The 14368-nt window shown below is 39.5% G+C and overlaps 1 protein-coding gene across 1 annotated transcript; it reads left to right on the top strand.

Moving 5' to 3' along the window:
- Positions 1 to 4620: 4620 nt before the first annotated feature.
- LOC101894831 (lysosomal aspartic protease) lies at positions 4621 to 6060 on the top strand. The gene is made up of 2 exons (XM_005189460.3): positions 4621 to 4775; positions 4843 to 6060. The coding sequence occupies exon 2, from the start codon at positions 4848 to 4850 to the stop codon at positions 5991 to 5993; it is 1146 nt and encodes a 381-aa protein (XP_005189517.1). The 5' UTR covers positions 4621 to 4775; positions 4843 to 4847; the 3' UTR covers positions 5994 to 6060.
- The last annotated feature ends 8308 nt before the right edge of the window (positions 6061 to 14368 follow it).

Genomic DNA, 14368 nt, shown 5'->3' with positions numbered 1-14368 from the left:
TGAAATCATCAAAACACCGAATATCGGGGGGTGCCGTTATATGGGGGCTATATAAAGACGTGGACCTACATGGCTCATTTTTTGACTTAGGATGTAGTATCCATTACGAACTTCAAATCCCAAATTTGAAACGATTCCGGTAAAAAAATGACGCTAAAATCATCAAAATATACATGTCTGCAAAAATTTAGACTTATATCTCAATTTGTTCGAATGGTAGCATGATTACAACAGACGGACAGACAGACACACAGACAGACGGACATGGCTAAATCGTCTTAGAATTTTACGCTGATCAAGAATATATATACTTTGTTGAGTCTGACATGAGTATTTCGAGGAGTTACAAACGGAATGACAAAATTAATATACCCTCCATAGTACGGTGGAGGGTATAAAAAGTACAGATTTGTTCAGTTTGACAAAATTATTTCATCAAAACTTCATACATCAGAACGACTATCCAAATCCACCTCATATCTTAACCACAGATACCAGCAGTGATATCTATATAAAATTTCGGAATTCCAAATCTATGCGTTCACCCAGTATCAAATTTGGTAACACTTAAGCTGGGAATACATAAAGCGTTTATTTGGCTGCCTTAAGTCATCGGCTGGCTTCTTCGTAGAGGAACAAAGGAGTTTTAGGTTGACATAGTTCGATTTTGACCCTAGGCTCCTTTGTTCCTTTCCGAAGAAGCCAGCCGATGACTTAAGCCAGCCAAATATGCCCTTTATGTATTTCCACCCTTAGTACTTTTCGAACAACTTTAGTACTCATTTCCAAAACCTGAAATAGAGACCTCAATATCAAGTTCCGGGACTATAGCTCTATCTCTTCACCCAATACCCAATTTAGTACCACGTAGTACTTTTCGGACAATTGTATATTGATCCCTTCACCCTAACAAAAAAAACCGTACCATTTAGTACATTTCGCACAATTAAAGTACACATTTACGAAACCACCTCCATATGTCCAAACTACACATGAACAGCGACCATATTACCAAATTTCAGATTTCAAGCACTATCTGCTCACCCAATACCAAAGTGTACCAACAATAGTACTATTTAGTACTTTTCTTTTGCACTTTTAGTACACATTTCCAAAACCACCTCTTTATGATAAACCTACCACCAACAGCAAATCCAATACAAAATTTTAAAAATTCCAGCTTCATCTGTAAACAAAACTGTTCTAAATTTAGTACCATCAAGTACAGTTCGCACATACACATTTCCAAAACCAGCATTGTTACTTTTGAGGATCTACATAGAATCACTTTCTGAGTCCATTTATGCATGTCAGTCCGTCCGTCTGACCATGTATGTTTGTGAACAAAATGCGATTAACATGAAATTTTCCAAATACTATTTTTTGGTCCAAGGACGAACCCTATTGAGATTGGTCAGAATCGGTTCAATTTGAGATAAAAAAAAAACTACAACAACATCAAACGCCATAATTTTTACATTTTTTTTTTTTTTAATTTATTTGAATGAAAGCAAAAAATGTCAGAAATAGCATCAAATCTTAGAATAAGTTTAAATTTGTACGAATTGGTCACCTTTGGTACGAATGGCCTTTAAAGGCTAATAAAACCGTCAAACGCTGCCCGAATTTTACTCTGCGGTATTTTGACCCATTCACAGCGAAGCGCTTGCTTGAGGTGATCGCTTTCCAAAATACTACAGACACAATAGTCCATCGGATTGGTACCCGGAGATTTTGGTGGCCATTGTGCCCTGGAAATGATGCGAGGAACCTCATTTTGCAACAATTCTTGGCGCATTCTTGGGTGGCGCGTGCTGAGTGCGATGGTGCCGTTGGAATGTCCTAGGTCTGCGGCCAAAATGTTTCCGTGCCCAAGGCTTTAATACACCCTCCAGAATATTTTCGCGATAATATTCGGCATTTATTCTGATGCCACGGTCGATTAATACGAGCGGAGAGAGGTGTGGCGGCCCACACCATCAACATGGCCGGCGCTTGTGTACTGGTGGCCAACCGAAGCTACACATTTTCAGCTGACCTCTTTGGCAAATAAACTGCTGGACAACGAATGTTTTCTCATCGGAGAAAACCAAATTCGGCAGTTCACCACTTTCGGCCAAGCGAAGCAACTCTTTAGCCATTTTGAGTTTAGTACTTTAAATTGGATGTAATTCGGTTCAGATATAGCATAGTCCTCATATGTATATGTAATATCAGCCCAAATTGAAGAGATTTTTTTCATATTCAACCGAATTTTACCATTTGGTGAAACTCGATCCGGTATATCTATTGCTACAATAAATATTTTTTTATATAACCTTCGATAAAGATTATATAAACAAGTAAGCAAAGGCTATAGTCGTGCGGGGCCGACTATGTTATACAACACTACAATATGTTATGTCCAATCCATATTGGAAGATTTCGCTTTAGAAATAAGAATTTTGACTAGGGACATTTGCCCAATATTTATGCACTCCGTCGTGCTGTTAGTTGTTGTGGTCCATTTTACAGCTAAATTAAATCCAATGGTCATCCTAAATGCTAGAAAATGGAAGACCCTGTCCTTAACTCTCTTCACAGGCGTGTCGATTGGCTTCAATTGTGTGATCGGGATTTTTTTCTGTTTTTGGTTAATTTGAACCCCTAAATATTTTGAAATCACCTCGAAAAGCAAAAAGCCCTTCTGTATCTCCAAAATTTAGATGCATCTATATGATTTGCTTGTCTACGATATTTGGCCATATTCGTCAACGAAATCAGCATTAAAAAGCCAGAAGTTCGCCTTTTGTGTATTTCGGATATCGCCTGTAAGTAATGCTGGTATTTTTCACACAAAATTAGTGGTCCATTGTATCCGCTGTCCTAAACTCTAACTTTATGCGAGATGTTTTGTCCTTTGGTTTCTATTTTTGACCTTTATAACGGCTGCAATCTCAGGAACACTTTTACTTGTTAGTCCATTTTAACCACTAACATATTGAGAACATCTTTGAAAACAATAGGCCTAGCCCTTCTGAGCCTAGCCCGATAGGACGATATTTGCTATCCTTATATAATAACCCCAACCTGTGTTGTAAGGTGAAAAAATATTACAAAATATTATAAGTAAAATTGAAAAAAATCGCATGCAATAAAAAATATGAAAAAATAACAATATGTTACAAAATACTACAAAATCTATATTAACATCATTATTGGTATATTTTTATGCGATTTTTTTAGATTTTATACTTTTATGCCAAGAGGGCATCCTGAATTGACAAAATTTGTCAAAATCGATCCAGCCATTCTTGAGATATAAGCATTCTAACTAACTTCCCCATCCTTTGTATGCATACATTGTATATATTTCGCAATATATATCCGATATATTTACTATCGACATCTACGTAACGGTCAGAATTGACCTGTTCGTCTATTTTTGTTTCGCCGGGATAAAAAATATTCGCGTTTTAATGGAAAATTTGACTTTTATTTAACACAAATGTTGTGGCCTATTTCACCCACTAAATATTACCCGATGACCATCAAAATTTGAAGGCTTCTGCCCAGCCCTAAGCTCTAGCCCCGTGCTAACTTCCGCTTTGATTGCTCTATAATTGATACCTGTAGAGCAACTGCAAAATCAAGATTTTTTTCAGTTTTTGGTCCATTTCAACCCCTAAGTAATATGCGGTCATCTCCAAAAGAAATAGGATTCTATTCTGACCCTAGCCCCACCTCCATTCTAAATTTCGTGAAGATCGGGCCATAATTGCGAGCTGTAGAGTGATTACAAATTAACATGGACAGACGGACGGACGGACATACATAGCTAGATCGACTTAACTCGGCGAAATAGGAAGATCCATATATACTTTCATATGTGGGAAACCAATATTTAGAGGTGTTACATAATTTTTGGCCCAATCATCTTATAATAGTGTTGTAGGGTATAAAAATATTTATCATATCATTCACATAAATTCCCAATAAAAACTTGTTTGTTATGTGAGCTCTACTAAATACGCATAGTGGTGTGGGCTATCAAAAAGTCGGTAACCCCAAAATATTTGGGATCGAAATGCCCCACGAAACTGAATATTTTCCATATTTTACAGTTCCGGTTTAATTTATTATCCGATTTGTTTAAAAAAAATATTAAAAACTATGACAAGCCGGACAAACGAAGTTACATAGTCCACAAATTTAAACGTATTTTCCAATAATTGCAAAAACATCTATTGGATGCGTAAACACACATATTTCTTGGGAATAACATTAAATATTGTCAGTAAGCCAGACACTCAGCCAAATCAAATTTAGTGAGAATTTCGCTAGATTTAAGATTTGTATTTTTAACACTATTTTAAATCTATTTTAAAAACACTCATTGCCGATAAATATATAAATATAAAGACACACGTATTTTAATATCACATTCGCTCTGCAAAGTGTGGTATAAGCAATTGTTGATGAATGGTGACGCTATTGTACTCAGCACAAAAAATGACAAGAGTAAGTGTCTAAAAAAACCCAATGGTTATCATTGACCAATTTCCCATCCAACATAATCGGACATTCATCAGGAGCGATAAGTTGAAGGTACATAATATGGCTGCACTTGAGAGATAAAAAAAAATAAAGTCGGATTGCCAAAAAAAAAAAGCATTCAAGATATTACTGATGATCATCCTACATTTTGAAAATACATTGGTATAAATAGAAGTGAATTTTTTGCCAAACCATTATAGCTTTGTGTCCAATAGACAATATTAGACACAACTTAACCGGTAAGTTTAGGCGTTCTGCTTTAAAGTTACTCTTTTTTCACAATTTCCTTTTTTGGTCTCATTTTAGCAATCATGATGAAATTCTTCGTTTTCCTTACCCTTGCCGCTTTGGCCAGCGCTGAATTGGTCCGTGTGCCAGTTCACCGCCAAGAGAACTTCAAGAAATCCTTTGCCAACGTCAAGGCTGAATTGTCCGTCTTGCGCACCAAGTATGGCTTGCCCACTCCCCGCGACTATGTCGAAGAAGATTTGTCCAACACCTTGAACATGGAATACTACGGCAAGATCACCATCGGTACCCCACCACAAGAATTCGAAGTTTTGTTCGATTCTGGCTCCGCCAACTTGTGGGTCCCCGCTGCCGGCTGCGCTTCCACCGACACCGCCTGCCAAAACCACAACCAATACGATTCCTCTGCCTCCTCCACCTATGTTGCTAACGGTGAATCCTTCTCCATCCAATACGGCTCTGGCAGTTTGACCGGCTACTTGTCCACCGATACCGTCACCGTCAACGGTTTGGCCATCCAATCCCAAACATTCGCCGAAGCCACCTCTGAACCCGGTACCAGCTTTGTTGGATCCAGCTTCGATGGTATCCTCGGTATGGCCTACCAATCCATTGCCGTCGACAATGTCGTCCCTCCCTTCTACAACATGTACTCCCAAGGTTTGGTTGACTCCGATGTCTTCTCCTTCTACTTGACCCGTGACGGTACCGCTACTCAAGGTGGTGAATTGATTTTGGGTGGTGTCGACTCCAACTTGTACTCCGGTGATATCACCTATGTCGATGTTTCCGAACAAGGCTACTGGCAATTCACCATGGACAGCGCTGATATGTCTGGCAACAATGTCTGCTCCGACTGCCAAGCTATTGCCGATACTGGCACCTCCTTGATCGTTGCTCCCCAAACTGCCTACGAAACCATCAACGAAATCATTGGTGGCAGCGAAAACGACGAAGGTCAATTCTTTGTTGACTGCTCCACCGTCTCCTCCTTGCCCAACTTGGACCTCACCATTGGCGGCACCGTCTTCACCTTGACTCCCGATATGTACATCGTCAATGTTACCGATGATGATACCACCTACTGTATGTCTGCCTTCACCTACATGGGTACCGATTTCTGGATCTTGGGTGATGTATTCATTGGTCCCTACTACACCGTTTTCGATTTGGGTAACAACCGTGTCGGTTTTGCTCCAATTGCCTAAATTAATTTTTATTAGCAAAAGCGAAAAATTATAATAAAATATAGGCATTTCTGTGTCGAAAGAAAAAGTTTTTATTTGGAAAAATGGGAATCAAGCACCGAATATGGGATTCTTTGCCATGGAATAATATTTCAATTATTATTGGATAATATATTGTATATATATTGTATATATATTTTGTCTACTTGGATGTATACAATCACATAGACTACAGACAAGTCTACTATTATCATTGTAGTCCCCTGATAACAACTCTTATCGAGGCTCCCAACTTATGACGTCATCGAAGTATTGAAATTGAAATATTTAAAAACAGTAATCAATCGGTTTAGCGTGTCTGTCCGTCTGTGGAAATCATTCTAGCTTCTTAACGAAATGAAGTAGTTTGATGAAATTTTACTCAGAAGTAACTTGTGTCTGCAAGACTTTTGGTATTGAAAATCGACTAAATAGGTCCACGATTTGGTATAGGCTTCATATAACTGTACCGTGAGGTTTAAGGTTTTTGGGTGTTTTACTCACAATTTCACGCAGTATTTGCTGTAAGTAGGGAATATAGGTTCCCAGTATGTAGAGAACTGTATATGGGTCCATAGGTTTTGGTAAAGACCCCATATTACTGTACCTGATATTCTGAATTTTGATGATTTGTGTCACAGGAATTGTTTCAAATTTGATATACTATCTCCAATGACAGAAAATTTCATGCCCAGACCCACGCCTTTGTATAACCGCCATACAACGGTACCTCTCAATATTCAGTATTTTGATGATTTTTAGTCATTTATTTAACAGAAATATGTCAAGCTTGGTATTTGAAGTTCGTAATAGGCATAACCTTCTCTGGCATATAATTGGCTGTAGAGGTGCTTGTTTTCGTATAGCCCCAAATAACTGCAACACCGGTTATTCAGAATTTTTAAAATTATAGCGGCATATTTAAACGGAAATTTTTGTACATTTGCAAATGGTGGAGGGTATTCGAAGTTCGGCTCAAATATTATGGAATTTGGCACATACAACCGAATTTAGCCTAAATGCACGTTAACCACATTTGGCGAAAAACAAATTACATAAAGCTATAGCAACCTATCACACCCCCCCCACCCCCCCCCCCCGTTCAAGTTTTATCAAATCGGTTCAGATTTGGATATAGTTCCTGTTGCGGAGCAGCGAAAATGAATAAAAGGAAAAATAAAACACAAAATATTAGAATTTTTAAATAATAAAAATTGGCGGTTTTATTGAATATTAGTCGAAGAACTAATATTATTTACCTTTTTAACAATGGGTGTTGTGTAGATGTTGTTGGACGAAAATCCGAATAACAAGTCAGCTTAGAATTAGCGAACAAGCCTAGATGTCACAAGAGAGGCGCGAATGGATTATCTTTACTCGTTACAATTTGTCACCACTAACTTTGAACGAAAGTTCAAAGTTGAATAAAATGGTATTTGACAAATTGAAGAAAAAGAGCAAAGGGTTGTATTTTAAAGAAATTATATGAAATTGTAGTTAAACATTTCCGCCGCCCTTGAAACATCTAGCGATGTTACAACTAAAAAATCTTAACTTATAAAAATTATGAATGAAAAAAAAATATAATAAATAAGAGGCGTAACCGTCAATTTTGAGCATAAAATTCATTTTATTATTATTTTTTTTTTTTTAATTTTTTCAAAAAACAATTGATGGTCGTAGAACCATCGAGACAATTGAAGATTGCCTCCAAAAATCAGCTTGACCATAGAGACAGATGTTGGCTGATCATCTCTGGCGATCCTACAGTGGACAAGGACCCGATATCACCCAACCAAAAATGGTTAATTGAGCCCAGGGGAAACCGGGACTCGAATAAGTCTGTGACTTTATTACCTTCGGGTAAACATCTATCCGGAAGGATAATATTTACCACCATTGTCGGCCCCAGCGACGAAGATTAAAATGTTCACCTCTCTACCATGCCATCTCCACTTTTTTCACAGATGGAAAATTTGAGTCAGATGGCCGCTTCCCTTCCTTATTACGATGAGGACATCCCAATGTCGGATGAAAAAAAAAATCCTGCGAAAAAAGGATTCGATTTGTGGTTCAGGAGCATTTCTGCTCCAATTGTTTAGGCAGGTCACACACCCTCCGAAAATGTTTGAGTCCACATCGTTGTCAGAAGTGTAAAGGCGACCACCACACACTTCTTCACCTCGGCAAAAAGCCCTTATCCAAGGGAAAAGTCCGACCTTCGGGTAAAAAAGATTCCACGTCTCGTCCATCCACCCCGTCGCATATGCCCACTTCGAAAAAGTCCGTTCCAAAGAAGTCCTCTAAACCAAGTTTGTCCGATCCTCCTTGTCCGGTCTCGTCCAAGCCGTCGAGCTTTGTTGTTCCGACTATACAGTCCATTCAGCCCATTGTTACGCTGGGGCCGACAATGGTGGTAAATATTATCCTTCCGGATAGAAAAGTACCAGTCAGAGCGCTGTTGGACCCCTGTGCTGGACATAGCCGTATATGCTCAACGCTGGCTAGTAAGCTCCAGCTCAATTCTTTAAACGTTGGTCATGATCTTCATTGCCAACTTACATTGCAATCATTTCATGATTCGTCCCAACTTCTGCGCGTTTCCGCTAGAAGTACGTCCTTGAGGCATGTGGTCACGCCGTCGCAATCAGCCCCCGACTATTTCAAGGACCATTATGCCGGGATACAATTGGCAGATCCCGAATTCCATAAGTCCGCTCACGTTGGGCTCATTCTTGGGCCTGATGTTTACCCGAAGGTAATAAAGTCACAGACTTATTCGAGTCCCGGTTTCCCCTGGGCTCAATTAACCATTTTTGGTTGGGTGATATCGGGTCCTTGTCCACTGTAGGATCGCCAGAGATGATCAGCCAACATCTGTCTCTATGGTCAAGCTGATTTTTGGAGGCAATCTTCAATTGTCTCGATGGTTCTACGACCATCAATTGTTTTTTGAAAAAATTAAAAAAAAAAAATATTCAATACAAAAACAAATACAGTGCTTAACTACGGTCGTTCGTTTGTTTGTCCGTCCGTCGGTAATTCGCTTTTTCATAATTTCCAACAGTGCCGGTTTCTCATTGTGTGTAATAATTCTCTTCAAGAATATTACACTCAAAATACATTTGCACATATTCGCTCTTATTTACGATATACGCGTAAAAAAGAAATAAAAAGTGTGGTGCAAATAAATAAGCAGTGATCTGTGATTTACATTACATTATTATTAAATATCGAAACGACCGAATATAGGGTGCATCCAATAACGAAATAGTTAATTTCCAACAGAACCGTTAAAACTTTTAAGAAAAAATTAAAATTTTTGAAAAAATATATTTTTTAATTTTGGCCCGAACAGACCTAATAAACAATTTTCACTTTTTGCAATGAACACACCTATTACACGGTGTGGTGGTTACTGACTACCTAACACAAGTCAGTCAACCACAAGCATACAGCACTGATATGTGATCGTATTGTTGTTGTTGTATTAACCACTAGTATGTTGTTATTGTAATTTGAATTCTCTTTTGTGTTGAAAAACACAAAAGCACCAATCACAACAACAATGTAAATCACAGATCACTGCTTATTTATTTGCACCACACTTTTTATTTCTTTTTTACGCGTATATCGGAGTCCTGGGAGCCCAAGGGAATAATGGCATCCTCAACACCTCTCTCTTCATCCGACATTGGGATGTCCTCATCGTAATAAGGAAGGGAAGCGGCCATCTGACTCAAATTTTCCATCTGTGAAAAAAGTGGAGATGGCATGGTAGAGAGGTGAACATTTTAATCTTCGTCGGTCAAAATGACCAGCTTAACTACAGGTCGTCTTACGATACCGTTTTCCGTTTTTATATCAGCGACGCGAACGTGACCGTCAACTCCCGGATAAACTTGGACAACGCGACCTAATTTCCACGCTGTGGGAGGTAAATGTTCCTGTCGAAGAACCACTAAATCGTCCGGTTGAATATCGCGTTGCGGATATTTCCACTTGTAACGATGGTGGAGGCTCTTTAAGTATTCTTCTTTCCACCGAAGGCAGAATTGTTGTGAGAGCGCTTTTAATTTTCTATACCGGTTAACGATATCCAATGGAGATTCATTTATTATGGGCTCCGGAGGAGCGAGGATCGGAGATCCTATAAGGAAATGCCCAGGTGTAAGGGCTACCGTAGAGTCAAGACTATCAGTCATGGGACAGAGCGGACGAGAATTTAAGCACGCTTCAATTCTTGTGAGCAATGTAGAAAATTCTTCAAACGTATATTTGAAATTTTTAGCAATTTTACTAAAATGAGTTTTAAAGCTTTTAACCGCAGCTTCCCAAAGACCACCCATATGTGGAGCTCCAGCTGGGTTAAATCTCCATGAAAGCTCTTGATAGGAAAACTTGGATTCGAGTTTATCACGAATTTCATTTAACGCTTGCTTAAATTCCCGTTCTATCTCTCGAGATGCACCAACGAAGTTAGTGCCGTTGTCCGAGAAGATAGTCTTTGGACATCCACGACGAGATATAAATCTATTAAATGCAGCCAAGAAGGTAGTGGTAGATAAATCCGAGGCTAGCTCTAAATGTATTGCTTTCGTAGAAAAGCACACGAAGACACAGACATACCCCTTTGTAATTTTACAATATCTACCTGTAAAGGATTTTATGTCGAATGGGCCAGCGAAATCGATACCTGTAGAGGTGAAAGGCTTAACCAAAACCGTTCTTTCTGGCGGCAGAGATGCCATAATTTGGGTACAAGTACGTTTCTTTGCTAAAACGCACAATTTACAATGTCTTATGGTTGACCTAATCAGTGAAGTAGCGCGAGGAATCCAGTACTCCATGCGAAGCATACGGAGCATTAATTGGTTTCCTCCATGGAGCGAATCTATATGAATTTGTTCCACCAACAGTCTTGCGAATTTACTATGATAAGGTAAGAGAATAGGATGCCGTTCAGAATAGGAGAGAGTCGGAGACTGCGATAGGCGTCCATTCAATCTCATTACCCCTTCTTTATCCAGAAATGGATTTAGAGATAAAATAGCACTTTTAGGATTAAGTGGTCGTTTATGAAGTAAGGCATAATATTCCTCTGAATAGTATGCCTTTTGAGCAAGCGCAGCAAGACGTAATTTTACTGCTAGGATCTCTGAATTGTTAGGAGCGGAACCCTCATAATGATGTTTACCTCTATGAAAAGAATGCGTATTGTGGAAAAATCGAAAGATATATGCAATGGCACGAAATGCTCTATCTATGGAAGAAAATCTATTTAAAACATCATCATAGTCTTTGATAAAAGTGACATGACTTTTAACAGGACGAAGTTCGACCTCAGTGTCAACAGAAACATTTTGAATTTCCCAATTAGAACTATTAAGGCTTAGCCAATGAGGACCGTGCCACCAAATTTGAGAAGCGGCCAACTCCGAAGGAGAAAGCCCTCTGCTACCTAAATCAGCAGGATTGTCCTCAGATCGAACATGAAACCATTTATTTTGCCCAACATTCTCTTGAATGCGACATACCCTATTGGCAACGAAAGTAGACCATGTAGATGGAGTTTTCTGAAGCCAAGAAAGGACGATCGTAGAATCGGTCCAACAAAAGATATTATTAAAAGATATGTCAATTTCACTCAAAATACCTTTGACAAGTTCTGATGCTAATACCGCACCACATAATTCTAAGCGAGGTAGGGAAATGGACTTAAGTGGAGCTACTTTTGTTTTGCAAGTCAGCAAATTTGTGAAAATTTTACCATTTGAAGCAACGACACGAATGTACGCTACCCCCGCGTATGCCTTTTCCGAGGCATCGGAAAAGACATGAAGTTCGACATGACAAAGAGGTGAATATTGGACCCAACGAGGAATGGATATGAAATTAACACCCTGATAGGACATCACAAATTTTTCCCATTCGCGTTCTGTCGAAGACGGAAGCGAGTCGTCCCAACCGATGTTGTCTAGCCAAATACGCTGCATGATGATTTTTGCTACAACAATTACTGGTCCTAACCATCCTACTGGATCGAAGAGCTTGGCGATGGTTGACAAAACTTCCCGTTTAGTATATTTGGACCGGTGTTCCAGAGGGTTAACACTGAAATAGAAATGGTCCAACTGTGCATTCCAGCGAATGCCCAGCGGTTTTGAACTACTAGCTTCCACGAAAGTGAGAAGCTTAGCATCATATAGGTGATCTAAGGGAAGACAATCTAAAATTTCTCGATTATTGGCTGTCCATTTACGAAGTTCAAACTTCGCGGAAGAAAGAGCACCAATGAGTTGGTCTCTTGATTTTTGCGCTGTCTCCAAATCGTGATAACCGGCCAAGACGTCATCTACGTACATGCACTTCCGAAGGATATGTGCAGCTAGCGGAAATTCATTTTCTGTATCATCGGCCAATTGAAGTAAAGTCCGAATCGCAAGATAAGGAGCACAGTTTACTCCGAAGGTTACCGTTTGAAGTTCAAAGTCTTGAACTGGTTTGTTGGGAGAATCCCGAAATAAAATTCGTTGGAGAGGCGTATGAGCAGAATCGACACGAATTTGCCTGTACATTTGCGTTATGTCGCAATTGAATACAAATTGGAAAAGTCTCCATCTTAGAATAAGAAGGACTAGGTCCAACTGAAGAGTTGGGCCGACATAGAGAATATCGTTAAGACTATTCCCGTTGGAAGTCTTGTTCGTGGCATTGAAAACCACTCGCAATTTTGTTGTTTGTTTATCCGGATTAATAACCGGATGGTGAGGAAGATAGCAAACTGTAGAGCTTGCTGACGAAGTTGAAACCCGTCTCATGTGGTCTAATTCTAAATATTCCCGGACCACCCCATCGTAAATGGTTTTAATTTGCGGTTTTCTTAGGAGTGACGCCTCATTTCGAAAGAATTGTCGTAAGCAATTGGTCCTAGAATGACCAAGTTGGCCTGCGAATTCAGGAATGATAGGAAGTGTGACAATATATCTGCCTTCTGAGTCCCGTCGAGTCGTCTTTTTGAAATTTTCCTCACAGAATTTGTCCGAAGGAGACAAGATAGCGCGTTTTGGAGGTTCTTCCAATTCCCAGAATCGAAGAAGAGTCTTGTTAAGATCTTCTTCCGGAAAGTTGATAGTGGTTGTTAAAACCGTAATTGTAGAATTGGGAATGGGACCAGTAATGATCCAGCCGAAAACAGTTCTCTGTGCCATTAAAGAACCTAAGATGTTCGATTGAATTCCCTGTAAAAGGATTCTAGGATATAGATCAGCGCCTAGTAGAAGGTCAACTGGTCTAGAATCGCAGAAGTTTCTATCTGCCAAACGAATATTTGGCAAGCGGGAAATTATGTCACCACCTATTGAAATGGAGGGTAAATTACCAGAAATAGCGGGAACCACTAGAGCTGGGATTTCAAAGAAAATTGATGAGTCAATAGGAGAACCTATGCATAATGAGCACAATTTTCTGGATGTAGTCGAAACACTTTGATTAACGCCAGAAATCGTAGCTTGGGTCGACGTAGTAGAAATACCAAGACGACGTTGCAAATTTTCAGTGATGAAAGACGCTTCAGAAGCTGGGTCGATTAGGGCACGAGCAGGGTATGTGATGCCTTTGTGAATTAGATTCACCATTGCGGTACCCAAAACAACATTTTTGTTTTGCGAAATATGATACACTTGCCTATTGACAGAGTGGGATATACCTGACGAAGTCGAGGGAATATTTGGATTCGCATTGATGGATTGGTTAGAAGTTGTTGGCGACGGAGTCGCTGCTGGTGTAGAATTTGCGTGATTTGACATCTCACGATGTAAAAGTGTGTGATGTCGCTTATTGCATTTCCCACAATTGTGTTTACTTACACATTTTTTAACTTCATGACCAACCGTCAGACAGTTCAGACAACAATTGAAGCGTTTGAGCACTGAAAAACGACCTTCTATGGATAATTTTTTGAACTCTGGACAAAAACGCAATGGGTGAACCAATTTAGGACAGAGAACGCAAGATTTAAAGGAAGAAGCGCTAGAAGACACAGAAGGTACGGACTTTGTTAGGTGAGTCCGCACTTTTTTCTCAATCTTTTTTGATGAGTCAATACCTCGAATATCTCGGAGACAAGTAAGGGTCTGGATCCTTTCCATAAGAAAACGATCCAAATCCTTCCAATCAGACAAAGCCGACTTGTCTTTGACCGTCTGCTCCCAAAGCGAGACCGTGTGCTTGGGCAATCTTTGAATGCATATGAAGACTAATATGGGATCCCAGTCGTTCGTAGAAACGTCATAGATCGCCATAGCCGAAATGCATCCATTGATTGCTCGTTGTAGATTTTTCAAACTTGCACTGGA

This window comes from Musca domestica, unplaced genomic scaffold (assembly GCF_030504385.1).
Source record: "Musca domestica strain aabys unplaced genomic scaffold, Musca_domestica.polishedcontigs.V.1.1 3, whole genome shotgun sequence".
NCBI lineage: Eukaryota > Metazoa > Arthropoda > Insecta > Diptera > Muscidae > Musca > Musca domestica.
Note: the sequence above shows the minus strand (reverse complement) of the source record. Positions and strands in the feature narration are given on the sequence as shown.